This window comes from Anarhichas minor, unplaced genomic scaffold (assembly GCF_050575085.1).
Source record: "Anarhichas minor isolate MPS153535 unplaced genomic scaffold, ASM5057508v1 ptg000056l, whole genome shotgun sequence".
Taxonomy (NCBI): domain Eukaryota; kingdom Metazoa; phylum Chordata; class Actinopteri; order Perciformes; family Anarhichadidae; genus Anarhichas; species Anarhichas minor.
This window is the reverse complement of record NW_027466502.1, coordinates 157,142-170,000: the sequence shown is the minus strand read 5'-3', so window position 1 is coordinate 170,000 and position 12,859 is coordinate 157,142. Positions and strand designations below refer to the sequence as shown.

The 12,859-nt window shown below is 40.9% G+C and overlaps 1 protein-coding gene across 3 annotated transcripts in view; it reads right to left on the bottom strand.

The window, feature by feature from the left end:
* Positions 1–12,420, bottom strand: part of LOC142932507 (tyrosine-protein phosphatase non-receptor type 7-like) — a 12,708-nt gene extending 288 nt beyond the window's left edge. The window contains exons 1-11 of one of the 3 annotated variants that reach the window (XM_076076383.1): positions 12,283–12,420; positions 6,316–6,484; positions 5,922–6,102; positions 5,751–5,835; positions 5,576–5,655; positions 3,175–3,312; positions 2,916–3,098; positions 2,508–2,701; positions 1,623–1,736; positions 1,459–1,543; positions 1–1,095 (exon numbers count right to left, since the gene is read on the bottom strand). The exon at positions 1–1,095 is cut by the window's left edge and continues 288 nt beyond it. In XM_076076383.1, coding sequence (XP_075932498.1) covers positions 985–1,095; positions 1,459–1,543; positions 1,623–1,736; positions 2,508–2,701; positions 2,916–3,098; positions 3,175–3,312; positions 5,576–5,655; positions 5,751–5,835; positions 5,922–6,102; positions 6,316–6,416 — 1,272 coding nt within the window. In that variant the 5' untranslated portion in view covers positions 6,417–6,484; positions 12,283–12,420 and the 3' untranslated portion in view covers positions 1–984. Of the gene's footprint in view, positions 1,096–1,458; positions 1,544–1,622; positions 1,737–2,507; positions 2,702–2,915; positions 3,099–3,174; positions 3,313–5,575; positions 5,656–5,750; positions 5,836–5,921; positions 6,103–6,301; positions 6,485–12,207 lie in introns of those variants that run through there. The other 2 variants (XM_076076384.1, XM_076076385.1) reach the window with 2 other exon arrangements.
* Positions 12,421–12,859: the final 439 nt, after the last annotated feature.

Sequence of the window (12,859 nt, the reverse complement as noted above, 5' to 3'; positions counted from 1 at the left end):
TGTACAGAAGTGGTCTTTCTCTCTTGTTATACTACTTCACTGAATGTAGCATATTATATGTTTACAATGACACTACAGACTAGATGGTGTAGCATGAACTGCATAAACACAACAGCTCGACGGTTAAGTTTCAGACTCACTGAGTAACGTTACGAAGCGCAGAGAGTCGAGTAAATGAATACAATTCAACAAGCGAATGCTTCATCGACACTCTTCTCACAGCGTAAGAAAGAACAGCGCTCTCAACAAATGACACCTTTGTTCGGCTCATTTTCTGTAACCCGTGTAGCATTACAGCATGGTGGAATTAGCAAGCTAGATCGCTAACTAGTGGACAGCTGGCTAGTTAGCTAGCTTGCTAATTCCACCATGCTGTAATGCTACACGGGCTACAGAAAATGAGACAAACAGCAGCTTCACTCTGGAGAAGGACAAGCTAACGTTAGCTAGCTAACTAGCCAGCCGTCCGTCTCCAGAGCGGTCTCTCTTCTTATCGAGACAACACTTCATGGCCCGCTGATAAAGCAACAACCGCCATTTTCTTTTGCACTAGTTCTACTTGTATTCTATTTCTATGGAGAAACCATGTTTGCAGCATTGGTCCTCTGCTCCATCAGTGTTCATATCAATGACTAGTAGATGTAGCTTCAGCTCAGACTGGAGACAAACTGCTACCTTAAAGAGTCAGAAACCAAGGTACCGTCATGGTGGCTCAGAGTTAGGCCTCTGGGTTCAACTCTACTGAAATCATTTCTTTAATCTTCAATTTCTGTCAAAAAAAATCCTGTTTCATTTTATTTTCCTCAACATTTTGTGTTTTTTGTGCTTGGTTCAGTTCTAGGTTCTCCAGGGTCTCTTTGCTCTGAACTGGACCAAAATAATCCAGTTCTATGTGATCCTGAGACTCTGAAGGTGCAGGAGGTGCTTTTACTTCCTGTTTCCATTTATTGGTCTTCTGCTGGTTCTGAGGTCCGCTGGATCTCTTTAGGTGTGAACCTGCTCTCGTCGGTTCTGCAGGTTCACATTCTGTGTGCCGTCCAGCTGAAGGTTCTGTAGCTGGATGCTGACTTGGTCCTCTGGGTTCTGGTTCTGCTCCTGGTTAAGAGGAAACACAGACAAAGTCCTCTCATCTAAACCACCAGACGTTTGGTGGAGTTTAGGACACTGGACCTCTGCGGTTCAGAGAAAGATCGTGGTCATGTGTTAAAGCTGCATCCTCTCTAGTGTCCACCAGGGGGCGACTCCTCTGGTTGTATAGAAGTCTATGAGAAAATGACTCTACTTCTCTCTTGATTTATTACCTCAGTAAACATTGTAAACATGAGTTTATGGTCTCAATCTCTAGTTTCAAGTCTTCTTCAACGTTCAGACGTATACGGCGTCTCTACGTCACTCCTCCTCAGTCCAGATATGGTCACTTCCTGTTCACTGGTTGTGTGTGTGTGTGTGTGTGAGTACCTGGCTGTGTTGTAACTGGGAGCTGTACTGGGCCAGTGTGGAGTAGAGGAACTGGTACTGCTCTGTGGTCTGGATCATCCCCCCCCTAGGACAGAAAACAGAAAGTTACACCACAGACAGACAGAGAGACAGAGAGGCTGATACCAGAGACAGGTGAGTCTCACCTGTCCAGTCGGAGCTGACAAACCGTCTCCAGGATGTCGACTTCTCCGCCGTCTCTGAGCTGCTGACAGCCGATACTGCTGACGATGAAACAGCCCGTCCTCCCGATACCTGCACTGAGAGGACAGAGACACGGGACCTGAATGTCAGCTCGAGAGATATAAAACCAGGACCTCCAGGACCTCCAGGACCTCTAGGACCTCTAGGACCTCTAGGGCCTCCAGGACCACCAGGATCACCAGGATCACCAGGACCTCCAGGACCACCAGGGCCCGAGGTGAGCAGGCCACTGATGTAAAGTCTGCACGTCTACACGTTGTGACGTATTATTTTTCAAACGTAATTCTTCATACTGTGAATATTTATCCCTGGTCAACATTTTGCACATAACATCCTCTTTGTGTTTAAACATTTTACAGCTTTTCATTTTAAAAACTGATTTTTTTAATATATTTGTCAGGTTTTTGTCTTGCGGTAGAAGTTTTCCTCGTGAGAAAACATTTGTGTCAAAAGCTGCACTTGTCTTTTTATTATAATCTTTCAAATATAGCCCAAAATAATAAACTAAAATAATAATGATTTCAAACACACGAGAGCATCACTTTTCTTTTTCAGTTTTTGTAACTTTTCTCCTTTCCTTTCCTCCTTTCCTTCCTTCCTGCTACTCCACTGATGGTGAGACACATCCCAGAGTCTAGGACCTCCATCAGGACAACTGGAGGAGTCATTTGACGTGTTCTTCAACATTTAAACCTACATCACAGTTTACAGCTTTTAAAATAATGTTTTATATATAAGGTCTTAAACACTTTGCAGATGTGAACATTGAACATGAACTCTGAGTTTTTCTCACATGCGCTCTGAATAATAACTGATAAAGAACCAACCTGCAGTGGACGACGATTGGTCCGGGACCGAGGACGGGGCCTGTGATTGGCTGAGAGCCGGTTGGGAGGAGGGACTTTCTGTACGTCTCCACCTCCTCCACCAGTCTCAGCAGAGGAGCGGTGCATTGTGGGATGTGGTGGTCAGGCCAAGAGGTGAACCAGTAGTGTCTGACGGGACGACGCTCCGAGCACAGCTGCACACACACACACACACACACACACACACACACACACACACACACGTCAACTTTCATTGTCAAAATAATGGCTAAGTAGTTTTGTTGTCTAAACCTAACTAAGTAGTTAGTAGTAAGTCGGCAGTAAAAAGTACAACATGTACCTCTGAGATGTAGTGGAAGAGAAGAACAAAGTAACATAAACACTGAAGTACAGTACTTGAATAAATACCTGGATCTCCATGTCGGTGATGGTGAACCCGTCTTTCTCTCGGCTGTCTCTGACTCTGAGGATGAATCTGCCGAATCGTCCCGTCTCTCCTTCCTCCTCCTTTTCCTCCCTCTGCTCCTCCTCTTCGTCCTCCTCCTTCACCCTCCTCCTCTTCCTCGGCTGTGGCCAGTACAGCTCACATTTCTGGAATAACACACTTTCAGTATTAGTGAAGAAGAGGAAGACCGGAGGAAGCAAAGGAGGAGTCGTGTCTCCTCACCTCGTTGTTCTCCTTCAGTCTTGTCACCATGACGATGATGCTGCTCCTCTCCTGCCACACCATGTCCCAGAAGTCCCCCACGGTGTGAACCATCGGGCCCTGGGTGGCGATGAAGGCCCTGGGAGCTCCTCCGTAACCCTGTAGAGGAGAGACCAGGTCAGACCTTCAGCTGATCAATCAAACCAACCAACAACTCAACCAACCATTCAACAAACTAATCCACCAACCAACCAACATCAACCAACCAACCATCCAACCAATCAATCAAACAAACAACAAATTAATCAAACAACCAAACAACCAACACCAATCAACCAATCCACCAACCAACCAACCAAAAAAACAACTCCAAACAACCAAACAACCACACAACCAACCAATCAACCAACCAACCAACCAACATCAACCAACATCAAATAACCAATCAACCAACCAACCAACATCAACCAACCAACATCAACCAACCAACTAACCAACCAACCAATCCACCAACCACCTAACCAACATCAACCAACATCAAATAACCAATCAACCAACCAACCAACATCAACCAACCAACATCAACCAACCAACTAACCAACCAACCAATCCACCAACCACCTAACCAACATCAACCAATCAAATAACCGACCAACCAACCAACCGACCAACCCACCAACCAAGGCAGAGGACCAGCTCCTAGGATCATATTGACCCAGAGCAGCATCTGGTGTCTGTCTGTCTAAGCTACTGGAAGCTATTTTAATAGACAGTAACAGTTGTTGTGTTCAGGGCTTAATATTTGCTTTCTGTGTGAAAGTATTCATGACAAAACCAACAGTTTTATAAAATGTATTGAAATGTGAATTAATCACTCAAGAAAACCTCCCCAGTGTGTGAACGCCTTAACTCTCACACCAATAACTGAGCAGTCGTGAAATGATGACACAAACATTATTTATTGTTTCTCCTGACATTTAACACATCAAGAACTGCTACAAAGAAACAAACTAGCATTAACATAATTAAGAGTAACTTCCCAGCAGGCTTAGCAGCAGTGACTAAACAGATACAGCCTAAACTCTACATCAATAGAACTGCATAAATGAGTAATAACGTTCATGTTGTTGGTAACTGATCTCATCCCAACTCGTTATGAGGTTGAAATCAATAAAGCAGAAAATAACATGAACTTTTTCAACATGTCCCCTTTTCTTTTGAAAGCAGACCACATCCTCGATTAGACAGGAAGTCAACGATCTGCTCATCAATAACAACCGCCCAGCGTCCAATCAGCAAGTCACAGATGTGAATGTATTTAAACATATTTATTATTTATACATGTGAATAAATTCATACATGTTTAATTAAATACATTGTAGACGTTGTTACTCATCAGGAGGAGCAGGTGTCTGCTGCACACACACACACACACACACACACACACACACACACACACACACACACACACACACACACACACACACACACACACACACACACACAGATTGCAGAGTGTGAGGGATGCGTGGGCGGGGGTTGGGGGGGGGGGGGGTAGTCATGGACGTGTCACTTCCTCTCTCACTTCCTGTGGTTTTCCTGGTTGTCAGACTCCCACACTGACAAACCGACGTTTCATATCTGAGTTTCTGTTTGTTTAGCTGTCCGACACACACACACACACGCACACACACGCACACACACACACACACGCACACACACACGCACACACACACACACACGCACACACACACGCACACACACACACACGCACGCACACACGCACACACACACGCACACACACACGCACACACACACGCACGCACACACACACACACACGCCCACGCAGAGTGACAGCTCTGTCACACTCTATCAGCTTGTGTTCTTTAGGAAACATATTTTCTTCAGTGTCACTTAACTAAATTAGGGACAAAATAAAGTTCAAACTAAAAGATGAGATGATGAAACTCGAGTTATTGAACCAATGATCTGATTACAGCGGCCAAATAAGCTTCTTCTTCTGGTGGTGGGGTTCAACCTTAAAGCCTCTACACACCGCGGATGTGAGGAATAAACAACACGAAAATGCAAAATACTCGCCTGCAAATATTTTATGTCAAGTGCTTCATTATTGAAAGTTGAGAACAGAAGGTGCTGATGACTTGATGTTTATTTGTCGGTATTAAAAGTGTTTTTGTTTTGTGTAAATCACTTTTGAAAGTTTATTTACTGCGAAACAAATCCAATGCAGAACTTTATAATAATCACGAGGACGACATCACTGGAGACTCATTTGATCTGAGATGAACAGAAACAATCGGCTCCACACACAGAGATCCAACATGGCCGCCAGAGGGATGAGGCGTTCCATCATCATCATCTTCATCATTGACTCAATATTAAATAATCTTAGACTCTGACCCTGATGTAGTTGGCGTTGATGTAGCGGTCGAGCCCCGCCTCCTCCTCCGGGCTCCTCAGGACCACCCGGCTCTCAGGGTCTGAACAGTGAACAACAAACAAACAACAAGGTAAACAAGAGTGCAAACAGGCGTCTTTACTGTGTTTCTGCTGAGGACAGACGGACGTCACTCACTGGGCAGGATGGTTTTGTATCTGTCCTTCATCATGTGTCCCGGGACATCGAGCTCTGCGGAGCTCACAAAGTTCGGGGGGATCTTCTGTGGGGGGGGGGGCGGGGGGAGGGAGGGGCCGGACGTTAAAACAAACACACCTCGTCTCAGATGAAGACGATGAAGACGTTTACCTGATACTCTGCGTTCAGGGTGTTGGTGTCCTCGGCGGCCGGCTGCAGCGTCGCGTGGCCGAGGGGTCGGGAGGAGGTGTGGAGCAGTTGGAGCCACACCTCCTTTGGGGTGGAGACGGAACACACAGGCTCCGCCCCCAGGCTGCTCACGTCCAACAGCAGCGAGAGATTGGAGCCCCGCCTACAAAGAAAAAAGAGCCAATCAAGTAGCGACGTAATATTTTTGGAAAGTTATTGTAATATTTTGCGTGAGTGGTAAATATTCCCAAAAATGATTCCCTTTTGTGTCAGAAAGTGAGGAGTTATAATTTTTGTATTATTATTTATTATAATAAATATTATTATTAATATTATTATAATAATTATTATAATACACATACATTGTAATACACACCTCTCCTGCAGGCGGACTGAGGCTTTGCGTGGAGGTGTGGTCATTGGAGGGGGCGTGGTCGGGTCCTCAGGAAGAGGGGAGGCTGAGCGCACTGCTGACATCCTGATAGTGTGTGTGTGCGTGTGTCTGTGTGTTAGCGTAGTTCTGAGCTGGTCATCACACCACCATGCTGGAGAAGAGAGAAGACAAATATTAATGTCGGTCCATCATTACGTTTGTTGCATATTAATAATTAGAGAAGAATTACAGTAGAGATTTAATGCAACTCTGTCTGTTCTGCACTCAACTCCATGTTTTCTGTCTTCAATGAGCTTCCTTATAAAGTCAGAGGATAAAGTGAAGAATCACGCTGTCGCCTCCGTTAGGGAAGTTTGACATGACGAGTGAATTATTGATGCGATGGAGAAACAAACAGGACGCATGTCATCCTGAAAACAGTCTGAAACTGTGTGTGTGTTTGAGTGTGAGTCAGCGTGTTTCCACATCAGTTCACATCTGAAACGTTTCAGTGTGTCTCCATCAGAAGAGTTTCCTCACAGCAGGAAGTCAGAACGCCCCCACACACACACACACACAAACACACACACACACACACACACAATGCTGAAATATAAAGACAATCGTCTGTCAATAGTTGTTTTTTCCGATTGTTACTGAATGAATTTCAAAGAAGCTCTTTTATCCGTCTGACTGTTCTTCTCAATCTGACTTCTTGTCTGTTCTTGTTCTGTGTCATCAATCAGTCCACATTTAGACTAGAACAGACCACAAGTTTCTCACCAACTGAGCTCTGGGAGCTGCCTTATTGGGAGAGAAAGTATCCCAGCATGCATTTCACCTCAAGATACTATCATTATGGTTCTCCAACTGTTGTTGTGTCTATCAAATATATGTACATATATAATTTGCGTAGATATTTTCAGAGATGTAAGAAGCTGTTAGTCTGGGTGAGAGCTTTCAGTCAGCGTCCATGGTCTTCACCCTGGTGAGACACTGTGAGCTCTTTGGCTCTGATGTCTTTACAGTTTGAAACAGCAGTGATTATAGGAGGGTGAATATAATATCTAACCCGTGTTCATACTGACACGGGACATCATTTTAACACATTTATTAACTGTTGGTTTAATTGTTTAAACCTAACTAAGTAGTTTTGTTGTCTAAACCTAACTAAGCAGTTTAATTGTTTAAACCTAACGAAGTAGTTTTGTTGTCTAAACCTAACTAAGTAGTTTTGTTGTCTAAACTTAACTAAGTAGTTTAGTTGTCTAAACCTAACTAAGTAGTTTAGTTGTTTAAACCTAAATAAGTAGTTTAGTTGTTTAAACCTAACGAAGTAGTTTAGTTATCTGAACCTAACTAAGTAGTTTTGTTGTCTAAACTTAACTAAGTAGTTTAGTTGTCTAAACCTAACTAAGTAGTTTTGTTGTCTAAACTTAACTAAGTAGTTTAGTTGTCTAAACCTAACTAAGTAGTTTTGTTGTTTAAACCTAAATAAGTAGTTTAGTTGTTTGAACCTAACTAAGTAGTTTTGTTGTCTAAACCTAACTAAGTAGTTTTATTGTTTAAACCTAACTAAGTAGTTTTGTTGTCTAAACTTAACTAAGTAGTTTAGTTGTCTAAACCTAACAAAGTAGTTTTGTTGTTTAAACCTAAATAAGTAGTTTAGTTGTTTAAACCCAACTAAGTAGTTTTGTTGTCTAAACCTAACTAAGTAGTTTTGTTGTCTAAACCTAACTAAGTAGTTTAGTTGTTTAAACCTAACTAAGTAGTTCAGTTGTTTAAACCCAACTAAGTAGTTTAGTTGTTTAAACCCAACTAAGTAGTTTAGTTGTTTAAACCTAACTAAGTAGTTTAGTTGTTTAAACCTAAATAAGTAGTTTAGTTGTTTAAACCTAACTAAGTCGTTTTGTTGTCTAAACCTAACTAAGTAGTTTAGTTGTTTAAACCTAACTAAGTAGTTTAGTTGTTTAAACCCAACTAAGTAGTTTAGTTGTTTAAACCTAAATAAGTAGTTTAGTTATCTGAACCTAACTAAGTAGTTTTGTTGTCTAAACTTAACTAAGTAGTTTAGTTGTCTAAACCTAACTAAGTAGTTTTGTTGTTTAAACCTAACTAAGTCGTTTTGTTGTCTAAACCTAACTAAGTAGTTTAGTTGTTTAAACCTAACGAAGTAGTTTAGTTATCTGAACCTAACTAAGTAGTTTTGTTGTCTAAACTTAACTAAGTAGTTTAGTTGTCTAAACCTAACTAAGTAGTTTTGTTGTTTAAACCTAAATAAGTAGTTTAGTTGTTTGAACCTAACTAAGTAGTTTTGTTGTCTAAACCTAACTAAGTAGTTTTATTGTTTAAACCTAACTAAGTAGTTTTGTTGTCTAAACTTAACTAAGTAGTTTAGTTGTCTAAACCTAACAAAGTAGTTTTGTTGTTTAAACCTAACAAAGTAGTTTAGTTGTTTAAACCCAACTAAGTAGTTTTGTTGTCTAAACCTAACTAAGTAGTTTTGTTGTCTAAACCTAACTAAGTAGTTTAGTTGTTTAAACCTAACTAAGTAGTTTAGTTGTTTAAACCTAACTAAGTAGTTTAGTTGTTTAAACCTAACTAAGTCGTTTAGTTGTTTAAACCCAACTAAGTAGTTTAGTTGTTTAAACCTAACTAAGTAGTTTAGTTGTTTAAACCTAAATAAGTAGTTTAGTTGTTTAAACCTAACTAAGTAGTTTAGTTGTTTAAACCTAACTAAGTAGTTTTGTTGTCTAAACCTAAGTAGTTTAGTTGTTTAAACCTAACTAAGTAGTTTAGTTGTTTAAACCCAACTAAGTAGTTTAGTTGTTTAAACCCAACTAATTAGTTTAGTTGTTTAAACCTAAATAAGTAGTTTTGTTGTCTAAACCTCACTGCATTCGGTGACTAACAAACCTCAGGGAGACTGTGTTGGATGTTATGTATCCTGCTGAGTTTCGAAATCTGAACTTGTTGAACTCTAGAAAGGTCTGTAGACTTGATAAACACCAGAAACTACTGGACTCAGTTTAGAACCGGGAAGTCTCCTTCGTCACTTAGCGGTCGTTGCTTGTTTGTTATTGAATGAGCAACGTTCTTTTGTTCTCCAGCAACGAACAAAGACGGATCCCAAAAAAAACATCATGACCTCCTCCACGGACGTTTATCTACAGATGTATGAAATGTCTCTACCTTTACGAGGTCAATTCATCAGTACTGTCTCTGGCTTTAACAAACCCTGCAGCCTCTAGGGGGCGCTGTAGACCTTTACTGCAGATCATCATTTTAATTATAACTCATACGTTCTGCTCGCTGCACTGAATTATACACATATTTCTACAGAGCACCACATTTTCAGATCCAATGAGACAAAACAGAACATAACAAGAGATTAGATTAAAAGAATAAATCATAAAATATCTGTCAGCAAATGTTCAGAGTATCGATCAGGCTTACCAGTAATGTGACAGCCATGAGGTGGAAATCCTGCTATGATACTGGAACATAACTAACTAACTAACTAACTGGTGAATGAGAAGAGCGATCTGTTTCCTCTGTCTCTTCTTTAAATCAGTGATTTGCTGACAAACCAGCAGCAAAAACAAACGATCGAATGGAGAGAAAAAGTGAGAGTGAAGGAAAGAAAGTGGAACTATGAGGTGAAGGAGAAGCAGCAGGAACAGACTTGTCCTGTTGTAGCGTTCTTACCCTGAGTCAAGGCGCTCAGGTACAGAGAGAGAGAGAGAGAATATGAGTCAGAGAGCGAATGAAAAGATGGATAGATAATAAAAAAGAGAGGAAGAGAGATGCTCCAGGCGTTGATTATTAACACACCGACAGCAGCTGCTCATGAATCATTCATGTTCAAATCATACAACACACGATAAACAGCAGCAAACATGCAGAGAAGTTTAAGAACAAACATGAATGTGAAGGAAATATCAAACAATATATAATCACACAGAGTGACTCAACTTCACACCTCCAACGGTGCTTTTCAATGCGCTTTTCAATCTCTGTCCTTTTTTAACCCCCCCGATGTGTTAGCACATTGGTAGCTCACTCTGCTTCACATGAGAAGAGCCTGTTCAGGACTAAACATCCACGCTGTGTGGAAACCAGAACCGGTTGGTAATTTATCAGACTTTCAGCTAACGTTAGCAGAAGAAGTACTCAGATCTACTTCAGTAAAAGTAACAGTACCACAATGTAGAAATACTCTGTTACAAGTAGAAGTCCTGCATTTAAAATCTTACTTCAGTAAAAGTACAAAAAGACCAGCATCAAAATATATCTAAAGTGAAAGTGAATACATATATTATGTTATTGTAATATAAGTATTTGCATTTAAAATCATTTAAATGAGGTAGTAGTGATGTTTAGAAGTGTGTGTGTGTGTGTGTGTGTGTGTGAAGTACTTGTACTTGTACATAGTCAGAGTCTTACTACAGCAGACGGAGCAAAGTAATGTACTGCTGTGGACCTCTTTACCTTTCTGACGGGGAACATAAGTTATCTACGCTCTCTACGAAGACACGAGACTCCTTTCATTAAAACAGTCATTTCACCTTTCAGAACATACTGTGTGACTTTGGTGAATCTGAACTCACTCGTTAAACATCAGCTGAGGTCTGAAGCCTGCCAAGTGTAGAACTATGACCAGTTTTTATTTTGAAAAACTAGGTGCATACCTAGTTTCTGGGTAACATACAGTGACTGTTGGGGGGTTTTATTTTGAAAAATAAGTCTCATACTGAGCTTTCTGTTGAGATCTAGTTGGGCTACTCTGCGGCTTTTGTTTTGAAAAAAACATAGCCTTGTCCTGATGTCCCTGTTATGACCCTCTGAGGCTTTTATTTAAAGGTTCATCTTGGTCCATTCCTAGTTTCCTGTTGATATAATTATTGTTAGGGGCTTTTATTTTGAAAAATAATCCTTATCCTGAACTTTCTGCTAACATACAGTTTGAGTTGGGAGCTTTTATTTTGAGGAACAACAACAAAACAACCAAACCTCATCCTGATGTTAAGATACAGTCACCTTCCAGGGCTTTCATTTTGAAAATATAAATCCATCCCTAGTTTCCTGTTAACACAGTAAGAGTTGTGGGCTTTTATTTTGGAAAACAAGCAAAAGGGGGTGGGGGAGGTCTGTCAGCAATAAAATAAAAATACAACAAAATCTACTCTGAGCCGGTCTGATCTTCATCTATTTATATAAACTACTGTTCTGTAATATTAGAGCTGACTAGTAACTGTAGAACCTGGTTACTATGCAGAATAACATTTAAACATATGAACTAATAAATAAAGATTCGTCACTATAATTTAAATTGTCTGCTCAACATCTGGAAATATAAATACAACACTGACCGGGTTGATTCTGCTGCATAACGACTACTTTTACTTCATTTAATATTTGTAATGATACAGTACTGTAGTGTGTACTACTCTCTTACTAGTATGATCAATAAACTGTGATGCAGGATTTGTCTTTGAGTCAGTGTAGAATAATAACGATCAGTACTCCGTATTTAAAAGAAGAAAAATAACTTTCTACATTGTAATTTACATGTTTTTGTAAATAAGTTGTACGTTTACAATAAATTATACTTATTTAACTACCAACACAGCTGATCTCCCCCTTTGTTACGTAGTAATACTATTACTGTACTCAGGTACTCTGTGATGTTAAAGATACTTCAACACAAAGTTGTTTTAGAAATACCCAGGAAGTATTTCATTCATACCTCACATGTACTTGAAGTTATGCTGTAATTTGCAATATAACTTATGTCTAAATACTTCTTCCATATCTGGTTATTACAAAACAATATTATTTTCACATCGATAAAGAGTTGACGGCATTCTGGAGAATAAAACCCAAAATATTAACCTCCCAAAAAGCTGTCTGTCCATTCAAAGTTCTCTTTCAGGTGACCAAGTCTTCGTCTCCTGAGCTCTTCCTCACCTCTTCGTGTCTCCCTCCCGTCCCCGTCTCCTTCTTCTTCTTCTTCTTCTTCTTCTCAGTCCTGGTCTCTCGTCTCTTCTTCCTTTTCTCTCATCTGTTGCTTTCTGTCGTCTTGTCTTCACTTCTGTCTTCTTCTTCTCCGCCACTTCCTTTTTTACTGCACCCACCCACTCTCTCATTACCACACACACACACACACACACACACACACACACACACACACTTTCTATTCCCCTCATCCAAGGTTATGGGTCCCCTTTAGACTGCACGCCATAGGCTCCAACATCGTGTGTGTCTGCATGTGTGCAGGTGTAGGTGTGTGTGTGTGTGTGTGCGCGTGTGTGTGTGTGCGTGTGTGCATGTGTGTGTGTGTGTGTGTGCATGTGCGTGTGTGCATGTGTGCGTGTGTGCACGTGCGTGTGTGCATGTGTGTGTGTGTGCATGTGCGTGTGTGCATGTGTGTGTGTGTGTGTGCATGTGTGTGCATGTGTGCGTGTGTGCGTGTGTGTGTGTGTGTGTGTGTGTGTGTGTGTGCATGTGTGTGCATGTGTGCGTGTGTGCATGTGTGCGTGTGTGC